This window comes from Mastigoproctus giganteus, chromosome 12 (genome assembly GCF_048544385.1).
Source record: "Mastigoproctus giganteus isolate SK-2022 chromosome 12, ASM4854438v1, whole genome shotgun sequence".
Classification (NCBI taxonomy): domain Eukaryota; kingdom Metazoa; phylum Arthropoda; class Arachnida; order Uropygi; family Thelyphonidae; genus Mastigoproctus; species Mastigoproctus giganteus.
Window position 1 is genome coordinate 98,007,568 of NC_143586.1, and position 25,568 is coordinate 98,033,135.

Consider the following 25,568-nt stretch of genomic DNA (forward strand, 5'->3'; position numbering starts at 1 on the left):
AGAAGGCAATAAAGTAAAAAAAAAAAAAAAAAAATGAAACCAGTTAATAGTTATATATACATAGTAATTTTTACAGGTATACTCATTACAGCAGAAAGCAGTTTAAAATAAATAAATGCCAAAACAAAGGAGGTAAGGTTTTTAGCATTAACATTAGCATTAATAGAGGCATTTGATGCAAGAAAGCAAGCTTATGCAGCATCAGCCAAAAAAAAAAAAAAAAAACACTTCCACTTCACCCCTCTGTTCGTTCAAAATACCTGTCCAGCTGAGCCTTAAACTTATTTAGGCTATCAACTTCCTCGACAAGGGATGGAAGTCTGTTCCACCAACCAACCACCCACTGGCTAAAGGCAAATTTCCAAACATCTATCCTACATCTGTCTTTCCTCAATTTGAATTTATACCCTCACAGGTGATTATTCTGAGCAAGAGGAAGATTCCCATCAGCATTGAGCATGCTCAAACCATTCAAAGCTTTATACACCTCTATCAGATCACCTCGCTGGTGCCTAGTCTCCAGACACTGTAATTTGCAAAACTTAAGCCTTTCTTTGTAAGAGCACCCCTTTGTTCCATTCACTAATCTTGTTGCCCTTCTCTGTACTCGTTCCAGCAGCTCTACATCCTTCTTGAAATGAGGCCTCCAGACCTGTATACAGTACTCTAGGTGTGGCCTGACCATTGCCTTATACAAGGGAATAATCACCTCCTTATCTCTGCTAGAAAAATTACTGTATATCATTGACAAGAAACCATGAGCTACTCTTGCAGCCCGTCTGCACTGCTCAGAGAACTTCATATCTGCCTGCACAACCACCCCCGGGTCCCTTTCATTCTCTACCACTGTCAGTGTAGTACCACAGAGTTGATACGTTGCTCTGGGGTTGCTGTTTCCCATATGTAGTACTTTACATTTGTCAATGTTAAACTTCATTTGCCACCTCTCAGCCCATCTGCTCAACCTTTCCAGATCCTGTTGCAGCAGCATAGTGTCAGTAGTGTCCTTGACAACCCTGCCAACCTTCGTATCATCTGCAAACTTGGACATTAAGCTTGATATACCATCATCAATATCATTTATAAATACAGAAAACAATAATGGACCCAACACTGAACCCTGAGGGATTCCACCAGTAACATTAGTCCATGATGAGCAGTGTCCATTGATTACCACTCTCTGTCTTCTCCCCCTCAACCACCCCTTTATCCATTGCAGCAATTTGCCTCCAATGCCACACTGCTCCAATTTGTGCAGCAGTCTTCCATATAACCCCGGGGGCTCACATCTTAACCCCGGGGGCTCACATCTAGTGAGTATGGGCTTGGCAAACCCAGGGTCCTGAGCTGGATATCATCATTCTTCTCTTTCTTGGTGATTCCTTTCTACTTCTCTCTCTCTCTCTCTCTCAGGGGGTAACTTGGGAATTTTTTTTTTTTTGGCTGGTGCAGCATAAGCCTCAGGCTTCCTTGTACCATATGGCCATTAATAATAATAATAATAATAATAATATGCAACAGTATCAAAAACCTTTCTAAGATCCAAGTATATAATATCAAAGTTATTCCCTTCATCCAGTTCTTTTGTGACTACATCATAGAATCCAATCAAATTGTTCAGGCAAGACTTCACCTTAACAAAACCATGTTGTGTCCGAGCTATAACTGAAGTTTTGTCTAGATGATCCTGCAGTGCTTCTTTAACCAGTGTCTCCATTAATTTCCCTGGAACAGAAGTTAAACTCACAGGTTTATAATTACTTGTGTCAGCCTTTGATCCTCCTTTGTGAATTGGGGTCACATTTGCACAACTCCAGTCTGTGGGTACCTCCCCTGAGTCCAAGGAAGCTCTCATAATTATGGCTAAGGGTTTGCTTACTTCCTTTGCTGCCTCCTTTAATATAACTGGATAGATCCCATCCACCCCAGGTGCCTTTCTTGTGTTTATCTTCAACAATTTCTCCTCCGCTTTACTCTCAGTTATTACAAGATTCTCTAGCTTACTGCCAAAGTTGAATACACCTCTGGCATTCCCCTCGCTGAATAACTCCTCATGTGTGAATGTTGATGCAAAATATTCATTTCGTTTGTTAGCTACCTGAGTAGGATCATCAACAGTTGACGCATCGATATCAAGTGGACTAATCTGATTCATCCCCTTCCTTCTAGAGCAGGTGTTCTTAACCTTCTTAGTTCCACGGACCCCTTTGCCAGTCAGATGAATGCCACGGACCCCTTCTCAGAATAATATTTTTAAAGCATAAAATAAAATTTCAAAAAAACCAGTTTAATGAAATAGTTACCAAAATTTAAAAAAAAAATTATACAGTAATATATGTGTTTCTTTCTTAACACATTGAATAATAATACAATACATTTAAAATATAGGAAAGTTGAAGTTAAATTTTATTCATTAAGGACATATCAGTGTGAAGACTGTTGTTGTTTATCTTGAATAAGAACATTAAACTGTGGTGTGGTATTTGACAAGGCAACATGCATGTCATGTTGCACATCTAATCGATTTCGATTTTTAGTTTTTATTGTTACAAGTGCTGAAAATCCCAATTCGCACATATATATTGTTGCAAATGGTATCAAAGCTTCCATAGCTCGCTTTACAAGACGAGGATATGCTTCTCTCAGGAAACACCAGAATTCTCCAAGGCTTTTTGAGGTAAACTCCAATCGTAGTAAGTTTTTTGACCTAAGATCAATGAGTTCATATTTGGTTAAGTCAACATCTTCGATACAGTTTATATCAGAAAGAAAAGGATTTTGGATCCATGTTTCAATCATCAAGATAGAAATAAATAACTTTTAAAAGAGTTCTGTAATGTTTCCAAGTGTTCGCAGATATCTCTTTTCAAAAAAATTGAGAGAGAAGTTTGCATTTCAACTACATCTTGGTAAAGCACATCCTGAAACAGTGGAAAGTTTGCAAGAATGTTGGTCTTTACTCTCTTCTTCCATAATCGTGACTTCATGACCTTGTATGGAAAGATTTATCTCATTCATATGGTGAAAAATATCTGCCAGGTAAGCCAACCCATGGATAAAATCCTTCCTTTCAAAATGTTCCAAGAGTGGGTTTTCTCTTTCTTCCAGAAAAAAGTGAAATTTCTGCCCTTAGTTCGAACAAGCGCTTCAAGACCTGTCCTCTTGAAAGCCAGCGCACTTCTGTGTGGTAGAGAAGCACTTCATATTCTGCTCCCATTTCTTGACAAAATCTTTTAAAAATACGATGATTCAGAGAACTTCTTTTGATAAAGTTGATAACTTTTATGACTGTTGACAATACTTCTTTCAGCGTTGTTGGAAGAGTCTTTGTTGCCAGTGCATGTCTGTGTAAAAAGCAATGAGTGACGACGACTTGAGGAGCTTCTTTTTTCACTAAAGTATCAAAACCAGATGTATTACCAAGCTGTTATATATTTGTTATTTGTTTTTTTTTTTTTAGGAGCATTAGCAACTAAGGCCATATTGCTCTAGGAATATGCGGTGGTCATTCCATGACCTTTCCGCATCCTCCGTATTTGGTGGTGATGGGCTCGAACCCCGGTCTAATCAAGAAGCATGTGCTACGCACTGCTGCTTTTACCAAGCATCGCAGGAGCTCCATCAGTGCAAAGAGAATGAAGTTTTCCTTTCCATTCAAAGTTTCGTTTGTAAAAAAAACTTTTTACTATTTTGAAAACGTTGATGGCCTTTGTAGTTTCCGAAAGAGACCCACAAAATAAGAATTCTTCTTTGATGTCATCAGCATGCACATAGCGAACAAAAACAAGGAGCTGGCTACATCTGTAGTTTCATCCAATTGCATACTGAAGGGGAATGGAGAGGCTGCCATTTCCTCGATGACCTGCTTCAAAATATTAAAAGACATATCAACTATTCTAGAATGTATTATATCATTTGACAAGGGAACAGCTTCCAGTTTTTTTCTCTGTTCCAGTCCACAGACCAGTTCGACCATTTCCAGTTCACATGGCTTTACTGAAGTCTCTCCAATAGTGTGGGGCTTCTTTTGCTTGGCAATCTGGTGAGCAACTTTATAGAATTCTTCAAGAAAAGGTTTTCATGAAATGGCAAATCCAAGTTTTGGAAGTGTCCCTGCTTTTTCGAATTGAGATTTTTTCACACAAAAAAAAACCAGCATCTTTAGATGCATTTTCAGCATGGACAGACTTGAGATTCTATTTCGGTTTTGCTGGCTTCATACTTCCGTTCCCAAGAATTTTTCCGCCCAAAAAACACTGCGGTATTTGAGTCCCGTCAAGTTCATTAATGCAAGTGAAACCAAATAATACATAATTTTCATCATACTTCCTTTTCTTCGACATTTCAACTTAAATTTGGTCTGTAACAAATGTTAAATAATTAATGTAAAAATAATTAATGCAATATTAGCGACTAAGAAAGACATATATGAAGACTGTATACATCTACAGACACACGGTGGGCATGCATACTGCCTGTAGCACTGCAGGGGCCTCCACCGTTGGACCGGTATACACGCACATAGCAGCAAAAAGGTTAAATTACACACTTCAACTGTTATCTCAACCGGGACATCTTTAAACATACCTGGTTTACACTCGTAGCCAGTGTGTCTATTTGGGTTAAAAGTGGCCTACTAGGTGCTTATTTGCCGGATAGTTTGCCAACTACATCGCACGATAGTCTGTCCACAGCAGGACTGCAATCAAGTGCAATCTAGCGGCAGGTCTAATAACTGCCATAATGTCAAAGTAACGATGAACATAAGCGATTTTTCGAGATATGCAATAACTATAATATGATATGAAAATATCTGTTATTTCTATTGGTGACTACAGATACAGCTAATACAATTGTAATTTATTACATACATTCATAAGTGAAGGAAATTAATGAGTTGATTTTTTATCCAAGCTCACGGACCCCTTGGGGGTCCGTGGACCCCTGGTTAAGAAACCCTGTTCTAGAGTTTACATAAGTAAAGAACTCTTTGCTGTTTTTCTTTGCATCCCTTGCCAAAGATTTCTCGTAATCTGCCTTCGCCTGCCTAACCTCCTCTGTAACTTGGTTACAGATCAACTTGTATCTATCATAGGCTTCTGTGTCACGTGTTAATTTGTATGTATCCTGTTAATTTGTATGTATCCCATACATTTTTCTTCTCTGCCATATGTCTCATTAGTTCATCTGACATCCATTTAGGCCTAAACCTTGAACAATATTTCTTAGTTGGTATGTAAAGCCCTAGTAGCTTCCAAGATAAGTTCTTTGAATGTTTCTCATTTTGAATTTGCTGTTGGTAACATCATCAGTTGGTCCCACCGTATAGAATTTAAATACTGTCTCAGTCCATCATAGTCGCCATTACGAAAGCAATAACCCTTCCCTTTACCCCTAATGGTACTTACCTCTTTGAGTAAATCCCACTTCAGCACACTGTGATCACTGGCACCTAGTGGTTCATTTATCTGCAGATTCTTAATGCATGAAGAATCAATACTGATAATCAGATCAAGTGTATTACTCCCTCTAGTTGCCTCCCGAACATGCTGGTGTAGAAAACAATCATCCAATAAATCCACAAAAGCCTTGCTAGTGTGTGAGTGACCAGCCCCCAAATTCCAGTCAATATCTGGGAAATTCAAATCCCCCTTTATAAGACTCTCTGATTTACTGGCATAGTCCATTTCCCTGTACAGTTTCTTATTATACTCATCAGAGTCATTAGGCCTATAGCACACTCCTACTCTCAATTTTGATCTCCCAATGCTTATGTCACACCAAACTGACTCGATGTCGTCTGGCTTCACTTCCTTGGATTTTATGTGTTTCTTAACTAATAGCATAACCCCTCCTCCCTTCCTATCCTGTCTATCCTTTCTGTAGACATTGTACTCCCCAAATTCCAGTTCTGCATTCCTTATATCTGTGTGACACCACGTCTCTGATATCCCAACAGTATCTGCCTTTGATGTTTTGAGCAATACCTCAAATTCATAAAATTTATTTACCAAACTCCTAGCATTGGTGTACACGCAAGTATACATGCACCTGTTTCTTTTCTTAGCTACCCTAACACATCCCATGTGTTTACTTGTACCGCAATGACTCCCAGCAGTCTGTGAAATATTGTCGCGCAGGTCTTTTTTACTCCGTTATAGTATAAACTTGCTAGGGTTCCAACAATTCTCAGTTATGGTGTGATGTGTCAGTTAGGAATAAATGTTCTTTGCAAGAGTTACACTAATATTTACATCTGGAGGAACCTGGCTTTCATGTAATCGTCTAGCAGTTAGTTAGGACAAATCCCGTGTTCTAAAAACTTACTCAGATGGACGTTGAGCAAATCTGCAACATCAAGATTGCGTTGTGTGATTTTCACCTTTGACTCCTTTCTATTTGATTAGAATCAAAAGCGCCGCCTTAACAGTTCTTTATCAGTAATCCATTCAAAGAAATCATGTGTCATCAGAGAGTAATCAATAGGCAAAAATTAGCAAACAAAACATGGTTTATTAAACATACTAAATTGTTACAAAATACAGTTAGACAAAACAGTGTATAAGTCTTTAGTAAAATAGCCTTGAGCTTTATACCTTTACATATTTAGGTAACCAACGGATTAATTAATAATGGTATTGGGTTGCAAATTGTTATGTTCTTCACGAACATTCGACAGCCAAAGAGCGTTCATACATCGCGTAGCTGACGAATATTACACCACATTGGTGGAACATGTAAGATTGTAGGCCATGATTAACATTCAGTCTTAATATTTAATTATAATATTCGGTTTTAATATTTAATTCTAATATTCAGTTACAGTATCTATTAAATATGAAATGCTACGTAAAATAACAAAACTCTCATCAAAGTATGAGTGTGCGTGAGGATAGATGTCTTTAAGCACATAAAAAAATATATAAAAAGGGGGGGGATGGAAGTATGTTCGACTTAGCGCAATTTAGTTCCGTTTATAATTAAACAACAAGGGCTAACTTACCCGAACAATTCAGCATCGCCTCAGGAACTGTAGTTACAGGACAGTAGTTCATCTCGATTCCTTCCTATATCTCATTAACGAGTTTTTGCCTTCTTCTTCTTCCGACTTTTCGTTTTCTCTTCTTAAGAATATTTTCTTCACATTCTACAAAAGATTATCATTGCGACGGCTCTCTATTTTACTAAAATCCTAACTCAAACTCCACTAACTGCCATTACAAGTCACAGCTCATTCACCGACCAACTCACACTGTCCAAGCCTCAGCTCCAACTACTCTCTCTCCCTTACCACACCCTAGCTGCTAACCGAACTGCCTCCCCCCTATTTCCCCTCTAGTTAGTTTCGTCAAGCAGAAAAACATCTGGGGAACTGTCGCTTTACAGCGTTCTGACTCAACCGAAAGTCCGATTTATGAAAGTCGTTGAAAGAATTACATGTTTGTATGAGGTTCGCACAAAGGCCAAAACGGACATAAAAATCGTCTACTCCACAAGGAATCTATGAAATAATAAACACTCTGCCTGATGCCTGAATCAAATACAATACTAGTAGTGTTCTCCGAAAATGTAACTCCCCTGTTTTTATGACTAGCACCGCGACTTTTTCTGTTTTTGTCAACAATACGCTCGGACGCTTGCCCGCTTCAACGAATAAATAACGTGCGGCAGGCGTCGGACGGTGGTTTTGGAATTTCGTGGGTGCGGCTCTGCTCCCATGCGAAAAACGAAAGTAATTCTGCCTTCTCCGGTAAAGTAAATATTGTATGACAGATACAGCGCAGTGAAAAGTATGAGGCCCTTGTGCTCTCTAAGATTGTACTAATACGGTTAAAAATAAATGCATTTTTAACACCCCTCCGCGCCACCAGTCGATTTTGCGCAAGTGAAAAGAAAATTTCACGTGCTCAAAATTTAAAGCATTACACAAACTCAAAGATTGAGCATGGGGCCTTTAGGGGGGAAAAAATCAGACATCTTTCCTCTTACATAATCAAATTAACCTAAATTAAACAAAAAGTGTGAAATATAACAGTGTGTTCAACATATAGTGTACAAATCTTAAATATTGTTGTCTGAGGATAATTACTGTTCATCTTTTTACACTTTTGAACATGACAACCTTACCTGGTTGGAGAAACAACAACAACAGCAATCTTTGCAGCAAAAAAACATTAACACAGTAAAAAGTGGTAAGTGTTCTTGGAGAATTATGACAGTGTCTCTTGGTTTTACACATTTCTGTTTATTAATTGTGCTATAGAATGTTCTTTTTGTTCACTATTGTTGGTTCTGGACCATCAAAGTTCTGTCGTATTGGAGAAACTATCCTTCATTATCTGAAGAATCGGTAAGAGTTCATCTCCTCTGGAACATGGAGGATGTAGGTGATGTGTGACATCCATCACCATTCGATGCAGTAACATGACATGAAACAAATAGAAGTACAAAAGTATTAATATCTGTCCTTGTTTCTAATATTGTTTACAAAATATGATGTATATCTAACACAAAACAGAATTCACATCTCTGACAATTAACAACCAAGACAGTACATTGTATATATAATGTTATTTCAACATTTGTGTAATTATATATTTAAGCTAAATTGAATGTAGATTAGCCAACCCTTACAATACATAATCAGGGTTTAATACAAAAAAAAATGCTTAAGGAACAAACAATTACAATGGCTACATCCACAAAAATATAAAAGAAATAAAGAGTAACATATTAGATTAATTGATAAGTAATTGTCCCTGAGGTTATATAACTATTTATGCAGTATAATAATAATCAGTGCATAAATACTTCTGACAGATGTTGCACTTCTGTCAGTCACTTCTACACCTGTTCAGAAATTGTACAATACTAATGTCTGACATTCAATGGTTATATATGTCTAATATATATATATATAGAGCTAAGATTACATACATGACAATTCAATACTGCAGTAACATAAACTGGTTACAAACTCTGATCATTATGCATACATATTCTGTAACTGTTCAACATGAACATCTGACAGTAATATATCAGTCCTTATTTATCTCAACATTCAATCTGGTCAGTAGCCTTCTCCAACTTCACTAGTCTTTTAAACTCAAGCTACTGAACGGAGGTATTGGTTGAGTGCACTGCACAGTGCTCCACCAAGCGTTTCCAAAGGCACAAGAAAGGGTTGTCTCTTGGTAATGGTAATAGTTCCTTATCTGGGCAGGAGAAATCCCTTATGTCTATTACTGTTCTAAAGGGAAGGATCTCCTGTAGGAATTGTGCCTTTTCAACCCCTTTGGTGAGAATTGACTAGGATGGCATAGCAATCAGGTTGACCCATGACCCAGAGGGTCAAGAAGTTGAGAGCTCCTTGCTCTTGAACTAAAACCATGTACTGATTATCACATCCAATTTTGAGAATCTCCTTTGCTGAGGGTGCATCTTCTTCACCTCTAAACCACAGGATATCAACAAACAACCTGTTGTTGAAGGGGATGATGAACAATCTGCAGGGGTTTTCTTGGGCCGACTGAGCACCAAGGTCTTCAAAGTTTCCGCATGGACACCATCTTGGCCCACATCTTTGGATGCCATAGCCCTCCACAGCCACAGCATCCATGTGAGGAGGAAGGCTCTCAGTTTGGTCACAAAATTTAACACATTCCTGACTAATAATGTTGATGTAACTGCAAGTGAGAAGAGAGAAAAAAAAACACAAGCAAGGAGAATAATTCCATTTATTCGCTCTTTCTCTCCTCACTCTTCCCTTTCAGTCAAAAGATTTGTTTCATTTACGTCTTCTCCTATTATTTTGAATCACAGGAGAGGGATATCTTAGGTCATTTACACTTCTCATTTACTCATTTCATTCACTCTTCCTGTTCTCACTCACAACCTCAAATGTCACTTTCTCGATTTCCTTACATTTCATTTCAGAAACGAATCACTCAATTTATTTGCAAAACGACACATGTCATGCATGGAAAAATAGCAAGATTCCCATCCAAAATAAATACTTAGGAATCATTCTCTTATTTTTAAAATCGTCCCCGGTTTTCCTAATTAACACAGTGTTTTATTCATCAGCAGTCTAGAACTTTGAAGGCACGAACATGAGTACAATACTCAGCAGTCTAATTTCTGTTTCCTTTTCATTATAGTTGATATTAACTATGTGTTTGTTCTATATTGACTTATCTACATTCATATGATATCAATCACTCCCTTAATTTCATCCATGATGGAGTTCTCAATAGTAGGTAAACTTTATTTGAAAAATTTTACTTATGGAACTAGAAATCTGATTCATATTGTTTCACATCCTTATCTGAGAGTGAAACTGAGAGGTGTTTTTTTTTTTTTTTTCCAAAATAGCTGGAAGATGGATCCTAAGTTTAGATCTTGAAATTCAGATGTTACCTTCCTTTCACTTAGTCTTTTCTTCAGGAAAAAGACAAAACAAGTAGTACTTGGGTGGAACCAGCCGTTCCCAGGACAATTGCTTCACCTTGTCCCCAAAATGAAAGAACCAAATATGATTTTTTTTCTCTGGATCTAATCTCTTGAACTTAAATTTTAGCTATGCATTCAGAGAGAGAGAAGACAAAAGTGACTAGGGGCTTACTGGCCATGCCCTAGACAAAATGCACCCTTCCTCTCTGCATTTAATCCTGTATAATTTTTATAAACTTGATATGTTTGTGCAAAAAAAATAATAATGTCTGTTCAATAGAAATATTCCATCACTGGTCATATTTGATCAGAAGCTGTAGTGCTAATCTCCTTTTACTCCCCTTTTCTTTTTTTTTTTTCGGATAATGATTCTTACTTTACATGGAATTTAGGTTTTTTTTTTTTTTTTTTTTTTCTTTCCAGTGTTTCCACCATCATCATTCAATACTCTGTGCTTGTTGCTCCATCCATTTACACAACTGCTGCTAAAACATCCTGACAGAATCCGAAAAAAATGATCAATATCTTCACCTCTATGGTCATGTTCTTTGATCCTTTGTTTGCCATAACTTCGCTTATCCCCTTTTTTTTTCATTAAGGTAACCTTTTCCATATGGTGAAAACTGGGCTTGTTCACCAGTCAACACATGTCCCACTGTGTCTAACCTGATCCACGTTTACATTGGTGGCATCAAACACATTCTGTAGAAAATAACTCGTGGGTTCCTAACAATCTACGATCCAACTCTGCTAGCCAGTACGATTCGGCTGCTAGCCTCTGACATATACATAAGGCCTGCCAATTACACTACATATAAATACAGAAAAGAAATGTCACTCTCATGTGCCTCTCCTGTTCCAACAAAGAAAAATTGTCCTGTTCCTTCAAGACAGAGGAAACACAATAGTGAGCCTCCTCCCACACTGCTCTTTCATTCTTCAGGGTTTCTATCTTACAATTTCTCTCTTTTTTTTTTTTTTTTTTTTTTTAATCTCTCCAAGCATCTCTAAGTGCACCTGCCCAATCAAATCCTTCGCCTTCAATTCGTCGGTTTAACCTCGCTGCCAGTGGCGCTCCTAGCATCCACTGAAAGGTCCTATCCACCATACTTGGCTGTTCATCTGGGTCTGCAGTTCTCTGTTCTTCACTATTTTGATCTGGAGGTTCGCTCCTCTGATTCTCTGTTCCTATGGTAGGATAATTTTGTTCTGCCTCATCTCTTCTAACTGGAACTGACTCGGGCACTACTTCATTTTGTGGTGGAGAGATACTAGACACCACAGGAGGGGCGTGTCACACGGCTACGTAAGTTGTATGGGTGAGACTGGGTGGGTGCCTGTGTAATTCTGTCTGAACTCCCTGATGGCTCTGTCCTCCACTGATTCCTCGATGGGAGAGAAGACAATGGGATTGATACAGGCAAACTCACTGTTCTATCTGGTTGTAGTCTCACAGGTCTGGGGTCTATTGGTGGAATCAACGCACATTCTTCTAATATGGGCTCATCAAAGATCCAAGTTTCCTTCGGCACTGTCTCTGTACATGTTTGATCCAGTGATTCATTATCTTCGGGCTCTTCTTCCTCTTCTATTCTAAGTTCGGGAAAGACTTTTCGATCGACAACCTTTGTCAACCGATCCACATGCACTATCTGCCTGTCCTTCGGGTTATACAGGTTTTGTATTTCATAGTTGACCAAAGAAGTTTGACTAATTACCCGGTATGGACCTGAGCTTAAACGGGCCAATTTCTTTGTAGTGCCTGCCTTTATCTTAGGTGTGAACAGGTAAACTAAACTTCCAACATGAATATTTTTATCTACTGCCACAGCAGCTCTGCGTTCTTCTTGTTTCTGTACAGCCTCCTCCAAATGTTGAGACACAATCTCATAAGTCCTTTGGAGACGTGCACACATTTGTTCTGAGTAGTTTTCTAACGAGGCATAGCTCCGTCTGGTTTTTCCATGCCATAGGTCAGATGGTAACACTAAATCTCTACCATAGATTAAGAAATTGGGCGATTCCTGAGTAGCACTATGGGTTGCTGCATGGTACACAGCTATCGCCAGTGGTGTCATTTCATCCCAGTCCGATTGAGCCTCATTTATGATATGTGACAAAATATTTGCTAAGGTGCGGTTTAGACGTTCGACTTTGGCATTTGTTTGAGGATGATATCGAGATGTATGAATTTGATGAATGTTCAACCTCTCACACACTTGTCGTACCAACGAGGACATGAAATTTGTGCCTTGGTCTGTAAGAATGTACTTAGGAATTCCATGCCTAGCGATCACATTATTAATAAAAGCTGTTGCAACTTCATCTGCCTTTTGGGTCTGGAGCGGAACCACTTCAGCATAGCGCGTGAAATTATCCACTGCTAACAATAGATACTTATTTCCCTTCAATGACATCGGGAGAGGTCCCAAAATGTCTAATGACACCCTCACCCAAGGGGCGTTTTCGACTGGGACTCTCATCAGAGCCGCTTTAGCTTTAGGATTATAACCTTTTCGTTCCATGCAAGATGGGCAAGATTCAATATAATTCTTGACGTCTGCGTACATGCCCGTCCAGAAGAAGTCTCTTTTGACCTTTTCCAGTGTTTTCTGTAAGGCAAAATGGCCTCCAGAAAGTACTCCGTCGTGACATGATTTTAAAATTTCCCCCTTCAGACCTTCTGGAATGACTAACTGTTCATTTGGGTCATCCCGGGTATTTCCAGAGCCAGACAGAGTATAGTGGTACAATAATCCATCATTACTCATATAAAAGGAATCTGGCACTCTTGTTGATGCCTGGAGTGTTCCTTCTAGCGCTTCGATTAATTTCCGCAAGATCGGATCTTCTCTCTGTAGAGTTTTGATCAAAGTTCTGGTTTGATTTTGAGGAAAAATCACTGGTTCTTGATTTACCTCTGTTGATATTGGAGCGACTACCTTCATATTTCTTGGTTTCCTATGCTTTTTCTGTGACTCATCTTCCTCTAACACAGCTCTAGAAAGGAAATCTGCATTTGAATGAACTCGACCAGGGCGGTAGACAATTTGAAAGTCGTATTCTTGCAACAACATGCTCCAGCGGGCTAATCTAGGCGATGGGTTCTTTAAATTAAGCAAAAAGCTCAATGGTTGATGATCAGTTATTAGTGTAAAATGATTTGATACTAGAAAAGGTTTAAATTGCATGACTGCAAAGATTATAGCCAAGGCTTCTTTCTCAGTAGTACTGTAGTTCAATTCTGATTTTTTTTAACAGTCTAGACGCATAAGCTGCTGGCTGTCTAGAATTCTCATCTATCTGTACTTCTAAGCATGCTGCGACACAATATGAAGATGCATCAGCAGATACCACGAAAGGTCGGGAAAAGTCAGGGTAGACCAACAAAGGTGGGGTGGTCAGAACAGTCTTTAACTGGTCGAAAGCCTGCTGCATTGAGCTGTTCCAGACGAATGGTGTTTCTTTCTTCGTCAAATTTGTTAGAGGTCTCGCAATCTCCGAAAAATTTGGAATAAATTTCCTGTAAAATCCTGCCAATCCTAGAAACGATTGCACTTGTTTCGCAGTTCTTGGGGCTCGACACTCTTGAACGGCAGCCACGTTGTCGGGATCGGGGCGAATACCTTCAGAACTGATTAAATGCCCAAGGTGTTTTAATTTTTCCTTCAGGAACTCACATTTCTTAGGTTTTAGAGCTTAAGGTCGTATTCTCTCAGATGCTGGAAAACCTTTTGCAGCTTCAAGAGATGTAAATCAAGGTTGGGCGATGCAATAATTATATGTTCAAGGTAAGCGAAAATCGATTCCTCCCCGAGACCATGAAGCACTAATGATAAGGCTTTCAAGAGCGACGAAAATCCATTCTTTAATCCATGCGGCAATCGAGAGAACTCATATAAGGATTCTCCAGTAGTGAAGACGGTTTTGTGACGATCAGCTGGGTGCACCTCAATTTGGTGGAATCCACTTCGCAAATCAAGTGAAGTAAAATAACGCGCTTGTGCGAGATGTTGAAGTACTTCACTGACGTTAGGGAGAGAATAATTATCAGAAAGAATTTTAGCATTTAATTTTCGAAAGTCCACACACATCTTATAACTCGAATCAGGCTTTTTGACTAGAACTATTGGCGCTGCATATGGGGAATGGCTTGGTTGTATGATGTTGGATTCCAATAGTTCATTTACCTGCCTTCGAACTTCATCTTTTAACAAATATGGAATTCTATAAGCTGTTTGCTTGACTGGTACATTATCAGTCAATCTAATCCTATGCTTTAACACCTTCGAGTTTCCTAACTGAGCTAGTGATTTAGCGAAAATATCTCTATACTGATATAACAAATCGGACAGTTTATGCCTTTGATCATCTCTCAAGTGATCGAGGTCAAAGTCTTGCAAAGTCACAGGAGCTGTAGTTTTCTCATTAGCTTCCTCACCTGTAAAAACAACTGTATTATCCCTAACACCCTCAAGACTAGCAATATTCATCCCTTTGGGAAGGTGGAGGGGTTCACTAGTCAGATTGGCTACAAGAACAGACACTCTGCCATCTGGACCTAATCTGTCTATTGAGCATTTGACTGCAAAGTCATCACGGCTTAAGTTAGAGTTAGGTTCTGTCAACACTAACTGTTCGGCAGAAGCAGCAAGATGGTTACAAACAGCCGTTACTACTTTTTCTGATGAGGCGGGAATCAAATGTTTGGAAGTTAATTTAGCCACCGACGGTTTTAAATTCAAATACCGGTCTCTTACGCCTTTCTCCTCGCTACCCTCTTCCCTTAAGCAAATGTTCAAAGGGGCAGAGTGTATAATTCCCTTACCCAAGTCTAATGTAAACGAAAATCGCCTTAAAATATTTAATCCTAAGATTACATCGTACTGGTCCTTAAAATTTCCTGAAGCTACCAAAATCTTATCCCGAAAAGTCGCCTGATCTAACTTAAAATTTACTGTAATTTCTGTATGTATTGGAACTACATAACCTGAGACTCCAGTTACAGTTAAATCTGTACGTCTGGGATTCAAGGAGCTATCATGCTTAATTTTTTTAAATAAGTCTGTGCTTAAAAGCGATACACTTGCTCCCGTGTCTACCAAAAACCTGGCTGGGATGCCTTGAATATACCCATTGATTAGTGGCAGTTTGGCGTCATTATTTAATATATACACCCCATGTTGCATATTTCTCCGATAGGCATAAGATTTATCGAATCTATGGAAATTCTGGCGAGGGGAAGCGGTTTTATTGCGTTGGAAGTTCCTTCCATTTCGCACCATGTTCCTTCTTTGTCATAAATACCTCTCCCCATTTTGCCTATAGTCTACATGATTTGGTGATCTTCCCAAAATAGATCTGTGCTGAGTTTGATCAAAGGTACATTCATTTCTGGGTGTTCCCCTTCTTTCCCTTGTAAATGAGCTCATATTATCCCTATTTCGATTGTTGTTATAAGTTTTATCTGTTAATGTATCTCTATTTCTATTAAAATTACTGCTCTTTCCATTAACATAGGCTGTCCCATTTTTTGGCACTGCAGTGTATTCGCGCGTCGAGTGCCAATCATGCCGAGAAGGAGAAAAATTCGGCGCCGGCCGATAATTACTTGAACGGCCGCAGCCAGCAAAACGATTCTGTCCCTGCTCCGTAGTGTCTATTCAATTCCGTAACCCATGCTTCCGGTCATAATTTGGTTCTCCATAGCGTCGGTACTCGTGATTGTTGACCCCATTCGTGGCATATCCTAGCAACGCCCTTCCTGACTGTGAGTGCCTTACGGGGAACGCTATGCGGTCGCAGAAAGGGGGGAATGCATAAGCTTCAGTATTAAAATTTTGGCTTGGATGATACCTGTTATTATCTGCACCTTGCGTTTTTAAATTATTGTGTGTAATATTATTTACAGCTAGTGTATGTAGCGATTGCTGTAGGTCTTTTATCTGGTCCTGCAATGGCTTAATGATTTCTTTAAGATAGTTTTCTTGTTGGTCCCATATTTCTCCATCACTGTTATTCTGACTATACATGGCATTAATTGACCTGTGTTTTGTTTCTGTAATAAGTTCGTTGGTTTCCTCGCGCTTCGCCACTGCAATTGCCTGTGTGAAGGTGACAGGATTTTGTGAAAGAACCAGTCTCCTGATCTTATTTGAAACGCCCCTGAGAAATTGAGCCAGCATTGCCTGATCTAATATTGATAATGCCTCTGGCGACTCACTTTGCGTTTTAAACGCTAAACGGGCCAAATTTTTAACCCTCGTAGCAAAATGTGCTACGGTCTCATTAGGCAATTGTACAGCATGTGAAAAATTATGTAGACATGTCACACTAGGTTCCGTTTTTTTGAACTGAGCCAAAAATGCATTTTTAAACACACTATAATCTTTTTCCTTACGTAATTCTACAGAATTTGCGAGGAACTCCGCAGCAAAAGAGCGAACCTTGGATTTACAGACAGCTATTAACTCAGAATTTCCCCAAAGTGCTAACTGTCCTAAGCATTTCAAAAAAATATTGAACAGACGGACCTTCGTCTACTTTGCCAGAGAAAACTGGCACTAAACCCAAATAACCAGCAATATTTGCCAAATAAGGTCAGCCCATTTTGGGAGAGGGTTGTGTCTCCTGGGTTCCAAAAAGTGGAACAGAATTTTCTATACCCGAGGTTTGGGGGCTTTGTCCCTCCATTTTGGCTTAATTAGTGTCTGTGTAAAATTAATGTCCCCCAAAATGGTGTAAAACCTACCTTTCCGTTGAGCTGAAACAGAAATATATCATTAATAATCAGCAATTCTAAAGCAGAAGGTATTACAACATGTAGCAACTCGTTTTATTCTTAATTTTTGATAAATTTTCTAGTTTAAAACATTACAAGTTGCTGCCTGTTGTTCAATATGAGTGTTCCTGGAGACGTCTGTGTTATTTGTACTGCTGTAAAAAAAAATGCCTATGACTAATCTCTGTACACACAACAATCAGTGCTGTCCCAATCCTTTCTATTAGAAGTACTTTCCTCAGTCTACAACCATCAGAATCATTTACGGGCATTCATACAAAACGGGTTTTTCATCCCGCAAGGACACACTTCAATCCTGGCCACAATTGGCACCAGTGTCGCGCAGGTCTTTTTTACTCCGTTATAGTATAAACTTGCTAGGGTTCCAACAATTCTCAGTTATGGTGTGATGTGTCAGTTAGGAATAAATGTTCTTTGCAAGAGTTACACTAATATTTACATCCGGAGGAACCTGGCTTTCATGTAATCGTCTAGCAGTTAGTTAGGACAAATTCCGTGTTCTAAAAACTTACTCAGATGGACGTTGAGCAAATCTGCAACATCAAGATTGTGTTGTGTGATTTTCACCTTTGACTCCTTTCTATTTGATTAGAATCAAAAGCACCGCCTTAACAGTTCTTTATCAGTAATCCATTCAAAGAAATCATGTGTCATCAGAGAGTAATCAATAGGCAAAAATTAGCAAACAAAACATGGTTTATTAAACATACTAAATTGTTACAAAATACAGTTAGACAAAACAGTGTATAAGTCTTTAGTAAAATAGCCTTGAGCTTTATACCTTTACATATTTAGGTAACCAACGGATTAATTAATAATGGTATTGGGTTGCAAATTGTTATGTTCTTCACGAACATTCGACAGCCAAAGAGCGTTCATACATCGCGTAGCTGACGAATATTACACCACATTGGTGGAACATGTAAGATTGTAGGCCATGATTAACATTCAGTCTTAATATTTAATTATAATATTCGGTTTTAATATTTAATTCTAATATTCAGTTTTAATGTTAATTATGATTATTCAGTTTTAATATTTAATTATAATTAATTCTAACTAAATGACGTCCGGCATTCATGTACCAGTTACAGTATCTATTAAATATGAAATGCTACGTAAAATAACAAAACTCTCATCAAAGTATGAGTGTGCGTGAGGATAGATGTCTTTAAGCACATAAAAAAATATATAAAAAGGGGGGGGGGATGGAAGTATGTTCGACTTAGCGCAATTTAGTTCCGTTTATAATTAAACAACAAGGGATAACTTACCCGAACAATTCAGTATCGCCTCAGGAACTGTAGTTACAGGACAGTAGTTCATCTCGATTCCTTCCTATATCTCATTAACGAGTTTTTGCCTTCTTCTTCTTCCGACTTTTCGTTTTCTCTTCTTAAGAATATTTTCTTCACATTCTACAAAAGATTATCATTGCGACGGCTCTCTATTTTACTAAAATCCTAACTCAAACTCCGCTAACTGCCCTTACAAGTCACAGCTCATTCACCGACCAACTCACACTGTCCAAGCCTCAGCTCCAACTACTCTCTCTCCCTTACCACACCCTAGCTGCTAACCGAACTGCCTTCCCCCTATTTCCCCTCTAGTTAGTTTCGTCAAGCAGAAAAACATCTGGGGAACTGTCGCTTTACAGCGTTCTGACTCAACCGAAAGTCCGATTTATGAAAGTCGTTGAAAGAATTACATGTTTGTATGAGGTTCGCACAAAGGCCAAAACGGACATAAAAATCGTCTACTCCACAAGGAATCTATGAAATAATAAACACTCTGCCTGATGCCTGAATCAAATACAATACTAGTAGTGTTCTCCGAAAATGTAACTCCCCTGTTTTTATGACTAGCGCCGCGACTTTTTCTGTTTTTGTCAACAATACGCTCGGATGCTTGCCCGCTCCAACGAATAAATAACGTGCGGCAGGCATCGGACGGTGGTTTTGGAATTTCGTGGGTGCGGCTCTGCTCCCATGCGAAAAACGAAAGTAATTCTGCCTTCTCTGGTAAAGTAAATATTGTATGACAGATACAGCGCAGTGAAAAGTATGAGGCCCTTGTGCTCTCTAAGATTGTACTAATACGGTTAAAAATAAATGCATTTTTAACAATATCCTGCATCTTGTTTTTCAGGCTTCTGCTCATTCCAATAGAAGCAGTGCAAGAATCTCTTTCACCTCTGCCAGTGGCTACTGTTAATCTATTAGTCTTTGTCTCCCCCCCCCAAGCTAGCAGTTTTCCGACCCACCTAACACTGCCTCGATAGCATCAGCAAATATTCTTGCACCCTTTCTATTTAAGTGTATCCTGTCCCTGTAGAAGCAGTCTCTCCTGTTAACAAGTACAGTCCAGGCTGAAAAAAATTCTACCCCCTTGAGCCTTGCACAATCTTTCCAGGGCCGAATTGATCGACAAGGCTCTCATCATATACTCCCTCCTATCATGTCTGGGCAGAATTGCAGACACTTTCAAATACAACCCTAATTCATGGCTTTTTTTTTTTTTTCTCTCTTGGTTCTTAGTTAGCAGATTATATCTAAGGTAATACTTTCCTTTTCAAAACATAGCAATATCTTTTATATGTCTTTTGTTCAGCTTATTCTAGTTTAATTCAAAATGTAATTCCACCATTTCTTTTCAGTATAAATATTACCAGTTACTTGTCTTTGTATTCTATTGTCCTAACTTGGAGTTTCCTTTGCTTTGACATTTCTTTGTTTTATGCTGTGCTTTCCAAAATTATGGATGAACCCTTTAAATATTACTGTACAAATACACACGTGCTTTATTATATATTTTTTATTATTATAACAAAATAATCCTATTTATTATGGATTGTTAAGATATATAGCGTTAATGCTATTGTTAGAGTTAACAATTGAATATTATACACACAAGGCTTGACTTTATTCATATGTACTTTTTTTTATCGTATGATATGAGCAATACACAAACGAATCAGTTTTTTCCTGCTTCCTTTGTGTATCGTGGCCGTGAGATCCAACCGGATAGTGCGGCACTATCATGATATCCAAGCCTGAGGCAGGAATCGAACCAGCGACCTTTGGGTTGCCAGGCAGGCACTTTATCCACCCGGCTAGCCCGGTCTCTGATTTATTTTGATCCAATTTATTGGCCCCAGTAATTTATTATGGATCCAATTTCGTGAAATGGATGTACATATAATATGGTGCATTTCAGGCATTCTTACCATGACTAACAAAATTTGGTATTGTTAATGGCAATGTATATGCCTATATTTAAAAGACTTAAATCTAAACTACCTGAAATTAGGAAAGGGAAAAAAAAATAAAGAAGAAAAGGAACAAATAAAAAATATATATATAGAAAGATTAAAAGAGAACAAAGGGAAAATCCATTCATTCACATGGCCATCTCTCTGCTATGCTTTGAACAGATAGACAGCCAAATACAATGAATGGCTCATGCATACCCATTTATTTGGTCCCAATAACAGTTATACTAATTTTAATTTGAAAACGAAATGCACAAGGCATAATTCTTATGGGTTTTGGTAATTAACTATATAGTATTGGTGTAAATACACCATAGTTAACCCATAAATTTGAACTACGTAAGTAGTGTTGACAGCATTATTTTAATTGTATCTCATATTGTGGTTGCCTTCACAACGAGATAGCGGTATTGCACTACTTCAAATAAATAACACTTCTCTAGTAGAGAAGACTATTGTTATTTATTTTCAGAGGATACCACCACCCAGACGATCGTTTCGAAGCTATTGGGCTTCATCACAGTGGGCAGGCAGGTACCCTGGTAATACAACATGCCTTCTTAGTTGCGAAGTTATATCCACAATATGAGAGATGCCAAAGGGTGTTGGTAAAAATGTAATTTGAAAACGAAATGCACAAGGCATAATTCTTATGGGTTTTGGCAATTAACTCTCATATTGTGGATATAACTTCGCAACCATGATGGCATGTTGCATTACCAGGGTACCTGCCTGCCCACTGATGATGAAGCCCAATAGCTTCGAAACGATCGTCTGGGTGGTGGTATCATTTGAAAATAAATAACAGTAATCTTCTCTACTAGAGAAGCGTTATTTATTTGAAGTAGTACAATACTGCTACCTAGTTCTGAAGGCAACCACAATATGAGATACAATTAAAACAATGCCTTTTACACTAACCAGAAGGCTGCCTTAGCCTAGTGGTCAGGCGCGTGGGTGCATAAGTGCCCGTGACTGCTGAATACAGTGCTGTTTCTTGTATTCTGTGTATCTTGTAAACCCCTCTGACCGTTTGGTCATCCTGGAGTATAAACAGAAAATTTATTTATTTTACTTATGTAGTTCAAATTTATGGGTTAACTATGGTGTAGCCAAGTGGTCAGGAGCGGGAGTGCAGTAGCACACGCTCTTTGAGTAGACCGGGGTTCAAGCCCCTGACTGCTGAATACAGTCGATCTGCCAACCCGCACTGGACCAGCGTGGCAGATTATGGTCCATTTCTCTCAGCATGAATTGTTGAGGAGGCTTCCATCCTGCAGTGGGTTGATAATGGCTGCACTTTACCTTTTTATGGTGTATTTACACCGATACTATATAACTCTTTTTAATTAAACTCTCATATTTAGTATGGCCAAATATAAATTTTTTATGATTATTCGAGACCAAAATTAATTTTTACTTTTACCATATAACTGTTATTTACAGCAATCTGAGATTGGAACCCTAAGCTCTATGGGTATGCATCAGATAATTCAAAAATACATATACAGTCCAATAAAATATAGTATTTAGCAGATACCTCCAGAAACCCCAGTACATGTGGCAGCTGGCAAGAAAAGGGTGCCACCTGGAAAACTTGTTACACTGCAACAATCTGGTAGATAATATTAATTTTAATTTAAATGTTTGCTACTCTAATTAAGAAACAGTAAGCTATTGGCAATTTTTTTGAATAGATTAAAGGCTAATTTTAATTAACTAATTAAAAATGTTATCCATTGGGCAAGGACTGGTATAAACTTTCTATAGCATAACAACTAACTTATGCCCAGTGAGATAACTATTTACATGTATACAACCTCCTAACAAGATGGCTTTAAACCATATAGTATCAGAAATTAACTTGAGTGGTTTGGGGAAAATATATACATTGAAATGGCCTGATAATTTTGATTATTTTTGTTTAATGAAATGTGAGCTTCACATTTAGGATATATTTTCTTGTTTTTAGGATGGAACCACCTAACTGGCATATGTTATATATAACATATTAATAGTTATGTCTCTTTTAACTTTATAACATTCCTCGATATTCTCTAAATTCCTATGATTATTATATATGCTTTACTGCAATACCAGGACCCACCTCATGGGGGTCAAGCAGTAAAACTCTCAGGAGGGGCAAGCAAGCCCAGATAGAGGAGAGCCAACAGGGCCATTTGGCAAGTGCCTTTCTATTTGTGAAATAATGATGCAATAATATATTTTATGATCGCTTACTGGCTACCACTGAAAGTAGTAGGTGAAGATTGGGGAATGGAAGGCAAGGAATGAGAATGTATTCCATGCCTCATTTTCTGTGAATCAGGCTTTGAAATTCTTTCCCAAGTTAATTTTAAAAATATGTCTGTTTTATGTGTACTTTGCATTAGCAACCCCCCCCCCTTCTTGGGAGGGTTACTAATGCAAAGCCTGTGTGTGTGTGTGTGTGTGTGTGTGTGTGTGTGTGTGTGTGTGTGTGTGTGTGTGTGTGTGTCCTCATAAATCCAGCACATGCTTGGAAATTTTGAAAATTCTGGGATTTTTTGAAGATTTTTTCACATAGCCTACGTATTCAAGGATCATTTATTTTTATTAGATAATGCAGTAGCTCTATATAGACAGATATATAAGTATTATTTTCTGCTTTATTTTACTTAAATATATAATTAAATATGTCAGTATTATGTAACAAATAAAATAACAAAATATATATACTATAAAAGTAAAAATATATTGTTTTACAAATGTCATTTTGCACACTAATGCTTGCAAAATGACCACCATCATCACCAAGGCTAAAAAAGCAGAACGGTTAAAATCATATCTGAAGGTATGATTGCATTTTTTGGCGAGAGATGGTGTTATCATAATTCATTCCATGTTAATGGAGCCTAATACAGAAGTTTTAAAATGACTGGGTGACATAATTTGTCATAAAACAACTTAGAAAAATTGCAGCAAAATGGTAGGCTCTTTCGCAATAACATGTCACTGACCACTAACAATTTTCACTCAACAAAAAGACAAATAAAGTAGGTACAACATGATTCCCATCATGTGCCATACCTTATTTAATTGATTTGGCACCATAAAACTTTTGACTATTCCCAAAATTCAAACAGGATATGAAAGAAAAGTGAGTTGAGTCTAGTCGAGAAATCCAAACAGCGGGCTGCTTAAAAGCATTCACAAAAGACTACTTCCAAAATTGTTATGCTTTTATCAGTGGCAAAGTGTATGATTGCAGGTTATAATGAAGAATATTGACAGTTTAAACATATATCAATGAATGAAATTAATTTTTTGCAACATTCACCTAACATTTTGATCAAACCTTGTACCGAGCTCTAATAATAAATGAAGCGAGCCAAAACCTAGAAACATTTTCGTGACAACGAAATTTTTGTTAAAATGATATTCATTGTAAGGGTTTTACTTTATTAAAAAGAAGGAATATTAGCCCCTTTCTTTGTCTTCACTTTTCTTCACAGTATGGCATAATGTATGTGCATGATATTTGCGATGCATAATGTTTTAAGTTTAATACAAATCACTGTTAAGCCACTATGACTTGTATCTAAGTTAACCAGATATGTACAGATGTCCTTTGCATAGCTAATAAAGAATATTGGTGTTATGTGCTATAGATATGCTATTAGATTTTCATCCTTTTCATATTGTTAATTCATAACATCCTCTAAATGTTGGGTTAAACTGCATTTAATGACAAAATATATTTAACTTACGTTGAGTGTTAATCATGAGCTACAACAGAAACTTACGGTTTCACCGGACCATGACTGCTTAAGAGCTTTAATTTTAGTAAATAAAGACTGTTAAGGCATAAACTTTTTCAAATTATATTATTTTTCTGCAGATGCAACAGCAGCAACAGAGACTTCAGCAGTTCCAGCAAGTTACACAAAGTGGCCCAAATCCACAATTGCGGAATCTTCTTCAGCAGGTACAGATGAATTTATATTTCTCTTGAAAATTTTATCTACTGTAAGAATTACATTTTTGTAATTTAAAAACAAATGTAAAACAATAAGAGGAGTTTACCCCAATATAGTACCTAGAACACTTCCGTATGATACTCTCCAGAAATTAAAACGAAAAAATCGACAACTTACATTAGAGTAAAATATGAATAATTAAATAATTAAAAACCAGTTTAACACAATTCAAATCAATTTAAAACAATTAAAAAGAATCTAACGAAAATATTCAAAACAATATTTCTTCCTAAAGCTGACAACGCTTTTCGACCGTATGTTATGATCACAGGAATGAAAATTACCAAATAGGGTTGAACCTGAAACTTAAATAGTGATTATTTGTCTTTGCGCATGCGCATAAAGGTCCATGCATCGGAAATCAAATATGGCCACCGAACATTAACAGAATTCTCGTGTAATTTAATTTCTACTGTTTCTGCAATTAATAGTCGCGTATAATTATGTTGAACATTAAGTATTTTGGCCTCGTTAAATAAAAAAAAAGTTTAAAAAGACGAGGCCTCGTTATTTAACAAGGCCAAAATACTTAATGTTCAGCGTAATTATATGCAACTATTAATTGCAGAAACAGTAGAAATTAAATTACACGAGAATTCTGTTAACGTTTGGCGGCCATATTTGATCTCTGATGCATGGACCTTTACGCGCATGCGCGAAGACAAATAATCACTATTTAAGTTTTGGGTTCAACCCTATTTGGTAATTTTCATTCCTGTGATCACGACATACGGTCGAAAAGCATTGTCAGCTTCAGGAAGGAATATCTTTTTGAATATTTTCATTAGATTCTTTTTAATTGCATTAAATTGGTTTTTAATTATTTAATTATTCATATTTTACTCTAATGTAAGTTGTCGATTTTTTCGTTTTAATTTCTGGAGAATATCCTACGGAAGTGTTCCACGTACTATATTGAGGTAAACTCCTCTTATTATTTTACAAATATTAATATCAACGTAGAACTTATTGAGTATTACAGCTCTGATTCATACTATAATCTTGAAATATATGTGCAAACTGT

General features: G+C 37.7%; 1 protein-coding gene across 2 annotated transcripts in view; it reads left to right on the plus strand.

The window, feature by feature from the left end:
- LOC150077291 (mediator of RNA polymerase II transcription subunit 25-like) overlaps window positions 1–25,568 on the plus strand; it is a 763,048-nt gene that overhangs the window by 718,532 nt on the left and 18,948 nt on the right. For both annotated transcript variants that reach the window (XM_090386696.1, XM_090386697.1), the window contains one exon: window positions 24,406–24,492. In XM_090386696.1, coding sequence (XP_090242822.1) covers window positions 24,406–24,492 — 87 coding nt within the window. The remainder of the gene's footprint in view (window positions 1–24,405; window positions 24,493–25,568) is intronic.